This window comes from Takifugu rubripes, chromosome 8 (genome assembly GCF_901000725.2).
Source record: "Takifugu rubripes chromosome 8, fTakRub1.2, whole genome shotgun sequence".
In the NCBI taxonomy this organism is placed as follows: domain Eukaryota; kingdom Metazoa; phylum Chordata; class Actinopteri; order Tetraodontiformes; family Tetraodontidae; genus Takifugu; species Takifugu rubripes.
In genome coordinates, this window is record NC_042292.1 from 1,004,384 (window position 1) to 1,019,535 (window position 15,152).

General features: G+C 39.7%; 1 protein-coding gene across 1 annotated transcript; it reads left to right on the forward strand.

The window, feature by feature from the left end:
• Nucleotides 1–476: 476 nt before the first annotated feature.
• Nucleotides 477–12,228, forward strand: arhgap1 (Rho GTPase activating protein 1). Its single transcript, XM_003977587.3, has 13 exons — nucleotides 477–612; nucleotides 3,236–3,472; nucleotides 3,665–3,760; nucleotides 5,246–5,333; nucleotides 5,455–5,586; nucleotides 6,069–6,155; nucleotides 6,472–6,570; nucleotides 6,703–6,810; nucleotides 6,914–6,990; nucleotides 7,067–7,144; nucleotides 8,006–8,134; nucleotides 8,391–8,494; nucleotides 8,817–12,228. The coding sequence occupies exons 2-13, from the start codon at nucleotides 3,349–3,351 to the stop codon at nucleotides 8,982–8,984; spliced, it is 1,290 nt and encodes a 429-aa protein (XP_003977636.1). The 5' UTR covers nucleotides 477–612; nucleotides 3,236–3,348; the 3' UTR covers nucleotides 8,985–12,228.
• Nucleotides 12,229–15,152: the final 2,924 nt, after the last annotated feature.

Here is a 15,152-nt window from a genome sequence, read left to right on the forward strand (position 1 = left end):
GAGCGTCACAATAGTGCATAAAACAGTTTTCGGTAAATGAGTCAGTCTTTTGTTATAATATGATAGGTATAGCAGATTGTCATTCACTCATGTAGTTTTTGCTTTTGCCCTCTTTTAAAAAAGATAACCATAACTCTTTTTTCCTCTCTAATTTACTAAAGCCTAATTTTCCTTGAGTCATTTTCTTTGCTCTACATTTGCTACCCCGCTTAAGAGAATTTCGGTTACATTTTCTAGTTTATTGAAAGTTAATTTAAACTTTAGGCGGAAGAGTTGTTTTATAAGAGTTGTTTTATAAGCATCCCTCTCGCTGTTTCATTTTATATGTATATATATATATATAATGTTAATATATATATATAATGCTATGTACTGTATACACATATTGTATAGCTACGCACGAGCGCGCGCGCGCACACACGCGCCATTGTCCGCTTTTAGTTGTGACACAAGGTGGACGGAAGTGGGTGCGTTTATTCTGAAAGTAAAAACCGGAAAAGGTGTTGACGCAGATAGATTTGTTGCTGTCAACACCGCGGAGCAAGTCCACCGTGTTCACGGACGAGTCAAGGTGTTTTTTTTGCCAGTTAAAAGCATCTTTACTCATTAACGGTAAATTAATATTTTGCTATCACTACAGAGAAGCTTATGTTAATTGGTATTTTAACACTATAAATAAGCAATGGAGGCCCGAGGCTGCTCTGGTTGTTGCGAAGCTAATTTGTTCTAATAACACGGGGTTTCGAGTGCATTAATCTATTTGTGTTAAACCTTTCTCATTCCTATTTTATGTCGCAGTCTCAAACGCGATAAACTAGCTGCGCATCTACTCTTAATATATATACGTCATTTAAAATGTTCAATATTAGCTTGCTAAGGTACTTTAATAGTTCAAACGATTGAAACCCTTCGCTGGGTTAGCAGGATTAGCATTTTTACATCAGCATTTCAGAAATAATCGCATACATTTTATTAAAGGTATTAACATAGTTGCAGTGAATATGTCCTTGTACCTGCCTATTTTTTACTTGTTGCCTTTATCAGTGAAAATATTACAGTAGGCATGTGGTTACTGCAAAGTGTATTTTTTTTAAAAATTGTTTACGCTAATATTTTATACTAATATTTTAAGTTTATGTAGCTTTACGCAGAGAAACTAAGCGCCTCGTCACATTTTCGTCTAGCTGTAGATGCCGTTTTGGACTTAAATCGATTAGAATTGTTACAAACGCTGTTGTACATACATTAACTGATGGGCTTTGGCTTTTAGACTTGTAAAAAAAGTTTCTGCTCTTTAAATTGTTCATTTTATTGGTCTTAAGGGTTTTTTGCCCTTTAAAATGATCCAATGCTGTTGGATCAGGAACATAGATGTATGTTCTGTCTGGTTCAATGTCACTTTTATTTGATGTAAATACCCTATTTACAGTAATACCATGTCAGTCAACCAAGAACTTCCTGCTCACTGACTTATATTTTTCTTGATGCCATTTTTACTGCAAGTGGCCGTGAGTAAACTGCACATTACGCTCAATGCAGGTAATCTTAATTTCGCTTGGCATGGACAAATAAGAAACGGTTCATTTTCATTCTTTTTATAGCTACCATTGCAGCCACAATCCCAAAAATATGACCGATGCGGGTTTACCGCAGTCATAAACCTGATAGGTTGTCAGATCCTTTTCTTCGTGTGGATACCGATGGCACAGAAGATGGTGTACTGTCAGATAATAAAACCCTAATCTTGAGTGATGTTGATTATAGTTCAGAGCCAGTGTCACAGCCCAGTTTAGGATTGTAAGAGGAAACCACACATCAGATGGGCAGGGAGCTGCGTAAAAATCTAAAGAACTGCATAAATGTCACGGACTAAAAGTGTGACAAGATGATATAATGATACAGGAAATGGATGATTTAGTACCTCTACAAGCTGCTGTTTCATTTTCTTTCTTTCTTTTTTATTACAATGATTCCAAAGTATGCATAATTAGCCTATATCTAGGTTTATTAAGAGTGTTTACAGCTGCACTGATGACACACACAGAAATAAAAGGAACTGTGACTGTCTACGATAGGCCGATTTTCACCGCTTCTCGTTCATGGTGCTTCTGTGGTTGGTCAGCATTAACAAGCTGACTTTGTCTGTTGGTTAGTAGCAATATTTATTTAAAGCAACATGCTGTCAAGCAGCATTACATCACATCCAGAACACACTGAGGCACTGTGAGGGAGAATGCAGGGCATAATTGTTGGGGGTTGGGAGATAAATGAAACGTGTGAGATGACGAAGAGATGAACCGTCTTGAGTTTAGATGCAGCTGCATTATTCCAGTGTCACAGGCTCACGAACATCTCCCATGTTTGATCAGCTGGAGAATTTGGCTGTTTGCTCTGCGGCCTGCGTTATCGCACCTATCCAGCATTTTTTTCACATGACATATGAAGAATTCAAATATATTATACATGCGTTATCAACGATTAATCTATATATATATTAAAAATGTATATGTATATTAAAAAATGAGAAGCTTGTGACACTGAAAACACAACCTTAAAAAACATAATTACCACCCTGTTTAAGGTGATATTCAGCCAGAATCCATGATAAGTTTAGATATTCTCAGGTTACTTTAGCAACAATTAGAAAAAAGGAAACTCTGTTGTATAATTGTAATTTTTAATGATTTTCTTTTCTTGTGGCTTTGGCTGTCTCAGTAAGAAGATAACTTTAATTTAAAAAAGTCTGTAGACGTTTTCAGCAAAATGTTCAGTTCAGTATCATAGTTCAGTAACACAGGCTGTTCTATTAATTTAATTTAAGAATGCTGGTATTACAGTACACATACTTTGGAGGTTATATAAAGTATTTGTGCCCTACACAGAATATCAGCTGCTATTCTAGCAAAGTTTATTGGATCAAATGTTGCATTTTTTGTTCCTATGTGAATGTTATTGTATTAATTCAAACATTTTGGTTGGTTCCTGATATCATTCACATTTGAAATGAATTGTGGGTACAGTAACAATACTGTCAAAATTACCAGACATTATTGTCTGCAGAAATAATTTATTTCCAAATTTGTGAAATGGTATAAAACATTTGTCACGTGAGAAGCTAGAGCCATTTTTGTTGTAATTACTCACCTCATTACTTTGTTGATGGAGTTTATTTTGCATCAGCAGGCGAGTTATTTCCCCCAGCCTCACTAATCATGGTGTTCCCCATGTCTTGCAGGTCTTTGGATCAGGCAGTTGGAGCTGGACGTGCTTGATTGTTTTATGTGAATTACAGACGTAACTGCAGCGGTTGTGAGTGGGTGCTTACAGTGCACTTCTGCAGTGAGCGCTATGTCTTCAGAGCTGCTCGTAGATTTGACTGAAGACCCTGCAACTGCACAGCTGGGACAGCTGAAATTGGCCACTATAGAGGACCAACAGTGGCCAGCTGATGAGTCTGCTCTCAGTAAATCGGGTAAGGGATTCACAACATCCCTTATTAATAAAAAACCTCCCTTCTATCATTGTTTGCAATATAATAACACTGTGCTGTTTCATTTAATGTGGATAGTGCAGTCACAAGACTTACCTGGCTTCAGGGCAGAACATTACATTGGTGTTTGCTGTATGAATTTGTGTTTATTGTTTCCATATCTGCATGTTTCAGAGACAGACTCGCAGGGCTATGACCCTGGTTCCCCCCATCTGCCCTGGGATCATCCATTCTATGATATTGCCAGACATCAAATCATTGAAGTGGCAGGTTAGTCTTCGATTAACTAAATCTCTCATTTGTTAACATTTGTTACGCTCTTGGTCTATGTCCAGGTATCTTTGAGCAGTCAAATCTATTCTAGTCCAGGGGTTCCTGAGTGGTTTAGAAGTTGGCCTTTCTCTGTGTTCTTGATTTGTTAAATGGTTTGGTTACGCAGCTGATTTTTGGAGACGTTCGACAGGCAGCAAGACCATGGCAGATATGAGCATAAGGTGAAGCTGCTGTAGAAGGGCAACGCACAGGCCAGCGAGGCTGATTTCAGCGGGGGTGGTGCCTCAGACCTACCCGCTAGGGAACAGGACAAGAACGGGAAAAACGCAGGCAGAAAAAACAAAAATACACTGAATCATAACAGTTCAAGGCAAAGTTAAAAACAAAATCTCTTTCTGAAAAATCGCAGAAAGTTGGACCTTGTGAAACATAAAAAAGGCTTGAATACGTGAGTGGAATGTGAGCAACAGTTGACACTTGGGATTTGTAAAGATTTCAATCAGACTCCAAGCTTGTTGCCTTTCTTTTGGAGCTTTCCATTCTCCGCCCCGGTCTTTCCAGGATGTCCCTGGGGTGTAGTCATCCCTAGATCCTGTTGTTATGTCACTTCAGCTAATAGTCAGTTTACCAAGTTACTGTTTTTTATGAATAATTACTGTGTTTTAGAAATAAGAGAAAAATCTCAAAAGTTTACTTGTTTACCTAAAAGTTTTCCTACCTCCAAATCAGACATGCTTCGTACAGTATCGGCTTAGAAATGCCGTTACGCTTAGGTATTGGACTTCATGGGATTGTTTGTGGAGGGGCTAGGAGCTTCTAGAGGATTGCAGAGAGGAGGCAGGATGTTGGGAGGGATCGATGAGAGTGTCTGGAATGGACAGGTGTTGTTGATCTTTAAACCTTTTTAAAATCCTGTAAACCCCAGATTTATTGCCCAACATACTATTTGCAGTTTAAAATAGGGAATTGAGCATCTGATGGCATTGTAGCCATCTATTAAATTCAGTTTTAAATTAAATTCCTGACGATGATTAAAAAATTGGTGTTTATTTCGGATCCGGAACAGGAGATGCAGGGTGATACAATGTAGCATTATAAAATCAGAGATGACACCAGAGCATGACACTATTGACGTGGATAATGAGTTTCTGAAAGCTTGATCTTATCTTAAATTAAGCAGATTTTAAATGAATCACCCATGAAGGTTAAAGGCCCCTCAGCATTTGTAGTTGCTAATCCTGTGGAAAAGCCTTTTCAGGAAGGAAACCTCAGCTCCAGTGATGTTCATTGGTTCATCATAAGTTCCAGATTTCAGGCACTGACCACGCATGAACTAATGTTATATCTAAATATTAAGAAAATCTGCTTTATAATGAATAACTGTCCATTTACCGCAAAGTTTAACCTGAAAAAGTTGGAAAAACCATACAAATCTACCTTCCAGACATGTCAAATGAATATCTTATTCTATTTTATTTGTAGGAGATGATAACTTTGGCAGAAAGGTGATTGTCTTTAATGCCTGCAGGATGCCACCCCAACACCAACTGGACCATCACAAGTTGCTCATGTAAGTGCTAAAAACAATCAAGAAAACACGAAGTGTTGTCATTATTTGTGTTGACATCCCTGGATAGGACCCAGCCAGTGTAAAATTAAGCACTATTTCCATTTCTGACATATTTTGACAGGTATCTAAAAGGAACCCTGGATCAGTATGTCGAAAGTGATTACACTTTGATCTATTTCCACCACGGGTTAACCAGTGACAACAAGCCATCTCTTGGCTGGCTACGAGAAGCATACAGAGAGTTTGACAGAAAGTAAGCTCAGTGTGTTTGCGTGTCACTGTATATTGCTCGTCTTTTGTTTGGGGATTTGCGTGGTTGAAAGGATCGCTGATTGAGATTATAGACTGATTCAGAGAATCAGGGCATTTGCAGGGAGAGAGATCGGGCTTGTCTTCCTTTTAATGAGGTTTTTCCTAAAAAATTACAAGATAACGTGTGTATGTAGTAATTATATGAGCTTTCATAAGGTATTAGGTCACTGCTTAATAATCAAAGCTACTTGGCTCTGATCCTTTAAATTTTAAAGTCAACATAATCAAAATTAAATCAGTTCTCTCTTGGCTCAATTTTGTTTCCTTAAAATTTCATTATCTGTTCATAGATGTTTGAGTTAAAAGTAAAAAAAAAAAAAAAGCCGGTTATTAAATGTATTCTTAGGGCAGGTTAAGGTGCATTTAGGTGATTCAGAATATACACCTGTAAATAACCAATTAATCTTTTTTTTTTGCTCTTAGATATAAGAAGAATATAAAGGCTCTGTATATTGTCCATCCCACCATGTTCATCAAAACACTGCTGATACTCTTCAAACCAATCATCAGGTTTGTTCCATCTTCGAATCCAACTGGGGGATTTTAAAAGGACTTTCTATGTACCGTATTTTCGCGACCATAAGGCGCACCGTATTATAAGGCCCCCCCGTTTAAGTGCGCCTTATGGTAGCAAAAATAGGTAACCATGTAATATTAAACCTGATAGACTTTAACGAGGCTTTACACTGTAAAGGCTAGAAATAACATTGGTTGAGTATTTATTGTAACCAAGGTTAAATGTTACACCTCAGACCACTGAATGGCATTGAATTAGTTATTGTACACCTGTAATAATCTGAGCCCCCTTGTCTGTTTCTACACATAGTTTTAAGTTTGGAAGGAAAATAAACTACGTGAGCTATCTGAGTGAGCTGCAGGATGTGGTGAAGTGTGAACAGCTGCTCATTCCTACCCCCGTCAAAGAGTAAGGTCGACATTATGATTTTCAGGAAAACATATGGGGCACATACTCATTTCATTGTCATCATTGTGTCCAATGTCCTCTACCTTACGTAAGAGGACCACGTAACTTCTAAAATTGATGGTTCCTTGCCAGGTACGACAAGAAATTGAGAGCCTCCATGAAGCCAAGTAGTCAGCCTCCTATGTCCCCTCCTCACAGCCCTCCACTCCCTAACCAGGTGTTTGGTGTTCCCCTGCAGCTGTAAGTCCACTTTGGGTTTTTAAGCTGATGCTTGTAGTCTCACGGTCAGCTTCTGCTGATGGGGGCTATAATGGGAAGTGATCCTGACCACTGTTTGTTCTAGGCTGAGACAGAGAAGTTCAGATGGTGACTGTGTTCCGGTGGTGATGAGGGACACCATTAACTTCCTTTCTGAACAAGGTTACTGTAAATAAATACTTATGAAAGTTGATTAATGGACCTGTTATTAAAGCCCTTATTTTTATTTGTGTGCCAGGTCTAGAGATTGAGGGAATATTCCGACGCTCTGCCAATGTGACTCTGGTTAAAGAGACCCAGCAGAGATACAACTCAGGTCAGATCACTGGTCCTTTTCCAGCATTCAGCTCATTCGTATGTATTTAATTGGGTAGAAAACATGTTAAAAATAAAACATTCTGTCAATAACATTCCTGATAACACCCACACATTACAGAGGAAAGTCTTCTGTGCAAACTGGAAACCACTCTCACTGGTCATTTTGGTTGGTGCAACATGGTCAGAACAACTTGCTGAGGTTCAAACCAAGCAGCAGAATGAGGACAAAAGGGGATTTAAATGACTTTGAATGTGGCACAGTTGTTTTTCTGAGTATTTCAGAAACTGCTGGTCTACTGGGATTTCCACACCAACCTCTCTAGGGGTTACAGAGAATGGTCCCAAAAAGGGAAAATATCCAGTGAGTTCTGATGAAAAGCCCTTGTTGATGTGAGAGGTCAGAGGAGAATGGCCAGACTGGTTGGAGATGATAGAAAGGCAGCAGTTACTCAAATAACCACTTGTTACAACCACGCAATGCAGAATAGCCTCTCTGAACACAGAACACGTGGAACCTTGAAGAAGATGGGCTACAGCAGAAGACCACTCTGGCTTCCACTGTGGTCAGCAAAGAACAGGAAAATGAAGCTACAATTGGCACAGACTCACCAAACTGGACAATAGAAGACTGTAAAAATATTACCTGGTCTGTGGAGTCTTGTAACATTCAGATGATTGAGGCACAAAATCACAGAACTAGTAGTTTCCACAAACGTTATGGCATTGTGTAAATAAAACAAGATGCTATTACTGACACATAGCTTAGAACTTTACAAATCCATAATTATATACATAAAGTTTTCTTTCTTTCAACACCCAATAACTGTTGTATAAAGTGAAACAATGGTGTGTGTTACAGGTGAGACAGTACATTTCAGTGAGATGGAAGACGTCCACCTGGCTGCTGTGATTCTGAAGACATTCTTAAGGGAACTTCCTGAGCCTCTGCTGACCTACAAGCTGTACAACGACATTGTAAACTTCTCCTGTATGTAACGCTAGCTTATTTTCTTTATTGACACCCCCTTAATTTAAGGGGTTGTTTTCATTTGGTGGAGTAACATTTTCAGGGGTATCAAAACCATTGTACCTTTAACCCCTGAATATAAAAGGACTTTGAATAAGTACCTGTAATCACTGAACAGTAAATGCCATGTTTTTGTGAAGCCAAGTCACAAGTCTTCACCTCATTGGGCTTGAAGATGCCGTGACTAATGTTGCTGTTTGTGTTTGCTGACTCTCAGCTGCTCCCAGTGACAGTCAGGTGACTGTTATGAAGAGACTGGTCGAATCCCTTCCAGAAGAGAACTATGAATCATTGCGATATCTCATCACATTCCTCGTTCAGGTGCAGTATGGATATAGTTTAACGGTGTTCACATGCTGTAATTATGTCCAGTTTTGAGGGGTTTGCACTCTAGTTTTTGATCCACTGCCATTTTAAACTGCTGTGTGGGGGCAAACTTTGTCCCTTAATTCATTTTCATCTCTAAACTAGGTGCAGGTTATGGCACTTTTTAAAAACCATTTATCATTACATATCTTTTAATATCAGACAAGTGCACGGCAGTCACATTTGAATAAATCATTTTAAGCTTTGCTGTTTTCAATATATGTTTTTTCTACTGCGCGTGTGTCACCTGGGGTAACCTGTGCGTTTGTGTTTTTAGGTATCAGCCAACAGTGAAGTGAACAAAATGACCAACAGCAACTTGGCTGTGGTGTTTGGTCCCAACCTGCTGTGGGGACAAGACAACGCCATGACTCTGAGTGCGATTGGGCCAATCAACAACTTCACCAGAACCCTCCTGGATCAGCATCATCTGGTTTTTCCTTGAGTTCCGTCCAGTCACCCTGCACTCTTTGTTCAAGTGCGAAACAGAGATGCACAGTTGGCGTTTAGCTCTCAGCAGCATCATTATGGTACTTCTCTTCCAGCAGCACACAGACATGAAGATCACAGATACCACGGACCACTTTACTGTATGTCCTGTTAGTCTTCTACTTCCATTTATATGTTGACTCCTACTGATTTGCCCAGAAATGGTGTCTGTGTTTAGCTACCACCAAAAGTCTATATAAGTACATTTTAAAAATGTGCATTTAAAAAAAAAAAAAAAAGGCCCTTTTTTGTTAACTGTTTTCCCCCATTTGCCTATACTCCCCTAGATGGTGAATAAGTCTTTCAAAAAAGCCTTAAGTGATGTTTGTTTGCATATATTAAGAAGTCACAAATGGCAAAAAACTCAAATGCAAATATTTAGTGATTGCAGTGCATCTAGTCTGGCTGTAATGGAGGAAAATAGCATTTCTGGCCACATCAGACCAATGCATGTTCCCAAAACTGTACTGTGATTGTCTCCATGGTCACCCAAGGCATTTCCTTCAGATATTTAGCATAGAGGTATATATAGTCCGGTTTAAATTTCCTCTTTTCAGGCAACTATCGTTATAAAAGTGGCCTCAAAATGACACGCCTGCACGATTGGAGATGAAGCCTAAGGGAACATACAGATAACACTACAGTGCATTTCTAATTAGCCCAAATTCAAATCCTAGCAACAAGGAGGAGAATGGAGTTAGCGTCCGCACAGACGTCTCAGGGAAATGGCGAGCTTGGTACTACTGTAGATGCTGACAATCTATGAATTGCTGTAGCTGAAGTAGCTGTAGAATAGGAGCTGAGCTGTTACACCAGCAGCGCCGGAGTGACAGAACCCAAACATGGCTGTGCTTGCACAGAAGTCACACCTATGTCGTGTGCACTTCATGACGCGGATACATTTTTAAAGGCCGTCTCCAGGCTGCAGCAGCATATTCGGGCCTTCACAGGTGTCCCACATATGCTTGTGTATGTGTGTAAATTCAGAATATCCAAGGTTCTTGGTTGTCCAGTTAATTGTGTGCTGGACCGTTTGCCTTAATATGCTGCTGTGTTGAATATAATTTAAATATTAAAACAGTATATATTTTGTTTTTACCCTATTACAACATCGTAATATTGTTGCTTATTAGGAATTATTTGCTTCATACAAATATCTGGAAGAAAAAATAGGATGATATCGTCACTGTTTTCAAACTGTCCAAAGTTTAGAAGGGACAATAACAGCTTTGTTATATAGTAGTGCAGTAATGTCCTGGGTACTACAGCCATGCGGTGTTGCCTCTGGGTATCATGTGGATCATTCAGCATCACAGTACACAGATTTCTGCACATTTCATTTAAATTTCCATCCCTCCAGCTCAGTTTAGATGTACCGGTAGTTGTATTTGTGAATCTCCTTCAGTTAGCGCAGGGAGCGTGTGTAGTTGCTAACTCCACTAAAAGAGTAATTAAAGTACAGTACTGTTGTTACTGTCATGGTGAAATAAACGGTGAATTTAATATATCTGTACAATGGTGTAAATGTATGGTAATCTGTTGCATGAACTCTAGTAAATATTCCTTGCTGGTCATGGGTCCAAACTGCCAAATTAGCAGCTAAGCTAAAGGGCTTTACAATAAAGAGGAAACTTGGACTGGATCATGGTAACAGATGATGCCGTTGGTTTCATTAAAGTATAGTGAACAACCTGTATTACATCACTGATACAGTGTTTTGAGACATTCAGAACATACGCCAAGATATTTTAGAATAAATAGCTGTGATTATCATGGAGAATCTGTTGTCTGCTTTTCAAAATGTTTGTAGTTCTTCACAGAAATTGTAGGTATTGCATTGCAAGTCAGAAGGGAATATTTGTGACCGCAGGAAGATTTTGACTGAATATGTCTTAAAACGACTTCTATCATTAATAGTCTGATCCCCCCCTTCTGTTCTGTTCTGTTCTGTTCTGTTCTGTTCTGTTCTCTTCTGGATACATAATGAGAAACTCCTTGAATATCTCAGCTACATTCAAGTTCACAGTTTAAGGCTTTAACCTGGGTAAAATCTGTTTGTGGCCCTTCCCAAAAACAGTCCATGACGTTTCAGGAAATAAACAAGAATCATAACACACCAGTGGAGTGCACATAATTTGCAAATGTTCTTAAAAATGTTATTACAAATTCTCTTGTACAGATCACTCGTTTCCAAACTTCTGTGTATCTTTATACGTCTGTTTTATTTTTTTAACGTCCTCCCAAAGCCTTAACGTATCCTCTAAATCCATCACATTTGTCTTCAAAGCCAACTCACTCAGACTCTTACAGTGACCAAGCTTTGGACAGAATTAGGATGTTAATAAATCTGGGTTGCAGTTTATGTATGAACTCTTTTACTGTTGAATCCCAAAGTACTTCAGTGAATATTACAGTTGTGGTGTTGCTCATTGTCGTGATGGAAAAGACAGATTTTGTTGAACGAGAGGTAAAGCAAAAACAAAAAAGTGCAGAGGAACCTCGGAGGATCACCTGTTGCAGCTCCCCATCATGGCTGTGCCATGTGTCATTGATCTGTCGTTGGTGTAGATATCTGTACTGTACGGGTGTGTGATTGTGTGTTGATGCTAACCCGGCTGCACGACACGCAGCGTGCGTTTCCTGTGCGCGCGTGTGTGTGCTTTTGGGTTAGTGTATTATCGTCGTCAGGTGGAATATATTTGTGTGTGCGCATGCTTGTGCCTTATTCGTCCCCCTCTGATCATGTGATTCGCCATCCAAGTGCCCGTTATGCCATAGATTGACGATGAGCTGCGCGCGACGCGGCTCAGCTGTAGTGGACGATCACAGGCTGCAGAACGTAACCTCCTAAACTCCGGGGTCTGAACTCCGGTAGGAACATTCTCTCTGCCAGAGTCTGACCACAATCTCGTCATTAAATCGGACGCCACTTTGATCTGATTCACCTTCTCAGCTCTGTTGATCGCTTACGGCCTGTCTAATCTATGCGTCTTAGTGCTGTAACTGTTGTCATAGTGACAGTGAACAATATTTCTCCATGGGAAAGATGATGCTGACTTATTGATATGTAGTGATCAGAGTTTTTTTTCATAACTTTACTTTTGATATGTTGTGGATTTTGTCTCATGTATGGTAATATCGTACTGTAATCTTAATGTGTGGAAACTTTAAACAGACAATAAAAAAATGATCTTAGATTTGTACCAGTCTGCTAAATTCATTCATTGACTGTTGCCAATTTCCAGATTAAAGCCAAAATTGTATCAAATGGATTATTTTAGGGGAAAATTGGAAATCCTTTAAGACATTAGAATTTGCTTTCAGGGTGAATTAAACTGTATTGGTCGGCTTTCCTTTTTATTTTAAGAAAGGTGGTAATTGGGAAACACTGCAATAGAAATGGTGACAGAAAAAAATCAAATCAAATCAATCTTTATTCATATAGCGTCTTTTACAATCAAAATTGTTTCAAGGCGCTTTCCAGAATCCCAGGGCCTAACCCCAGACAAGCAACAGCGGCAAGGAAAAACTCCCCTTTAACAGGAAGAAACCTTGAGCAGGACCAGGCTCATGTAGGGGGACCCTCCTGCTGATGGTCGGCTGGGTAGAGAGAGGAGAGGAGAGGAGAGGAGAGGAGAGGAGAGGAGAGGAGAGGAGAGGAGAGGAGAGGAGAGGAGAGGAGAGGAGAGGAGAGGAGAGGAGAGGAGAGGAGAGGAGAGGAGAGGAGAGGAGAGGAGAGGAGAGGAGAGGAGAGGAGAGGAGAGGAGGACAAAAACAAAAAGAAAAGATAAACACTGCGGTCTGGAAAGATTCAGCTCACTTTTTTGCATTGTATCGTGTTATTATGTTGCAGTTGTCTTGAAGCTGCTCCTGCCGTCTGGACTATCTGCGTAGTGTCATTGTGTCATTAGATGAGATCCTGAGCCCTGTGGATTAAAGAGGGGATTGGTATTAGGATGGATATGGGGACCTCCAGACATGTGAGTTAAGGCGAGCTCGTTCAATCCTGCTTCCATCAGAGGCAATTTCGTGTGTCTTTAAATGTCCAATCGACTCAATCAATTTAAGTGGACTAGAATGCGACGACTTACATCGAGTGGCCACTAGGTGTCATCCGTTTGCAACATTTTAATCCATTCGACCAGATTGAAACTACGGTAAATCTGGTGTTCCTCTCTTGCATCTGCCCTGGAAAATCTCTCGTGTTGCAATCACTGAACCACAAACTGCAAGCCTGTTGAAACAGGGTTAAATTCCTTTTGAGGTCAAAGGTCCTGAAAGTCCAAATTTTTCAAAGCTTTCAAGGTAACTCATTCCAACCCGATCAAACCAGCCACAATGACTTCAAAACGAATGAATGAATGAATTAGATGAAACTGAAAGATTTTAAACTGTCAACTCTGATCTCAGGGTCCTTAGGGCCGATTAACAGATTAACAACATCAGTGAAAGATTCTGTTATGCAATCTCTGAGCAGGACGTGTCAACACAAGGTCTGCCTGGTTCGTTACACCGCAGCATTTACAGGAAGAGCAGAAAAGGGAGGTGACACACCTCGGTAGGGAGCCTTTCAGACTGAGAGCCCGCACAGGTAACAACCGTCTCCTGCATGCTCCTATATTAGCTTCTGTGTATAATTCAGGGTGTGAAGCAGGTCATGATAACATGGGTGCGTCTGCACCCATTGGTGCACTTACACCAGTATGGGGACTGGAAACAGTTTTTAGAGGATTCCCACGTGGCAGCCTTTCATTTAAGAAAGCCAGCAAAGCAACACGTCCTTCCTCCAGGCCAGCTGCTTGTGTCCTGACAGGCTTTGAGGTTTGTTCTGCAGCAGTTAGTCAGAGTCTGAGATCCCAATGTGATCAAAACAGCCCAGAATAGCCTGAAATAAGCAGTGAGCCGCAGAATCTGTGCAGACGTTTCTGCCACGAAGAGGTTTTTCCAAACACTTGTAAATTTGGAGATACATTCTAGACTCACAGACGTTTTCAGCATGGAATACAACTAGAATTCTAAATTTGCATCCAATCCTTTGAAAAACCAAATCAATTTTGCATTTTTTCCCAGGTTAATAATTCTCAAGGTAAACAGTCAACTACGGCCTGTCGTGTCTAAAAAGAAAACAAAATAAGATGACTAAAATGAAGCATGAGTGCTTGGAATTTTTTCTAAAAAAATAAATCACCTGCAAATTTAATGCATTTATTATTTTATTCCATATTTTCAGGTAAGACTTGACTGTGACTTGAAAATGAGAAGTGCAGCATGCGCCGTCGTCCTCCTGCTGATGATATATCAAGGTATCTCTCTTTGTATCTTATATAATTATTATTCTAAATTCAGCTGAACTCTGACCTGCAAGAAATTCATTCCAATATCGTAAAATATTCATTTGAAGGTGATTGCACCTGTTTCACAGCTCATTCCAAATGTGTTGTGACACTTGTGTGCAAGTGTGAAAGGCACTCCGGTGGCGCTGTGAATATTTAACTGTTAAAAAGCGCATTATTTCACTTACCGATAAGATTTACACCTCCAAATAAATCTAAATCTATACACATATACTTCTGCATATACAAATACAATGAAATATGATAAAGCTATTACTTTGAAGTGATACTTGTACAATAATCTTGAAGCCTCAGTCCTCCAACATTTATGGCTCTTAAAATTGCATTAGGATGGTCCATGTCTACACAGCCTGTTTGTTTATTTTTGTACAAAATCTGTGCCTGTTGATGCTCAGGCCATTACTTGTTAATGATTACTTTTACAGGAGAAGCCCTGCGGTGTAACTACTGCTTTGGCAAAGGGACCACCCTCTGCACACCAACCAGTGTGCAAACGTGCTCACCATTAGCCAATGCCTGTGGTGCTGTCATCCTGGGAAGCCCACTGAGTAAGTCCCTCATGGTGCTAGGATAATTCACTGTTTGGAAATGTAAAAGAGGCTGTGAATGTTGAGAAACGGTCACTCACACAATTCAAATAGATCCCTCAAAACACTGATGGGGACCAACAACTTTTGGAAGAAAGGAAAGAAATTGGGGATAAACTGCAAATTAAAGTACATTTTTAATTAGATTTGATTCAGCCTACTTGTGAATAAACATGTCCATGA

Excerpts from the sequence above, each read along its gene's own strand:
- arhgap1 (XM_003977587.3), top strand. The coding sequence starts at position 3,349 with ATGTCTTCAGAGCTGCTCGTAGATTTGACTGAAGACCCTGCAACTGCA. Across the intron at positions 3,761-5,245 it reads TCAAATCATTGAAGTGGCAG|GAGATGATAACTTTGGCAGA; the intron begins GTTAGTCTTCGA and ends TTTTATTTGTAG. Across the intron at positions 7,145-8,005 it reads CCAGCAGAGATACAACTCAG|GTGAGACAGTACATTTCAGT; the intron begins GTCAGATCACTG and ends TGTGTGTTACAG.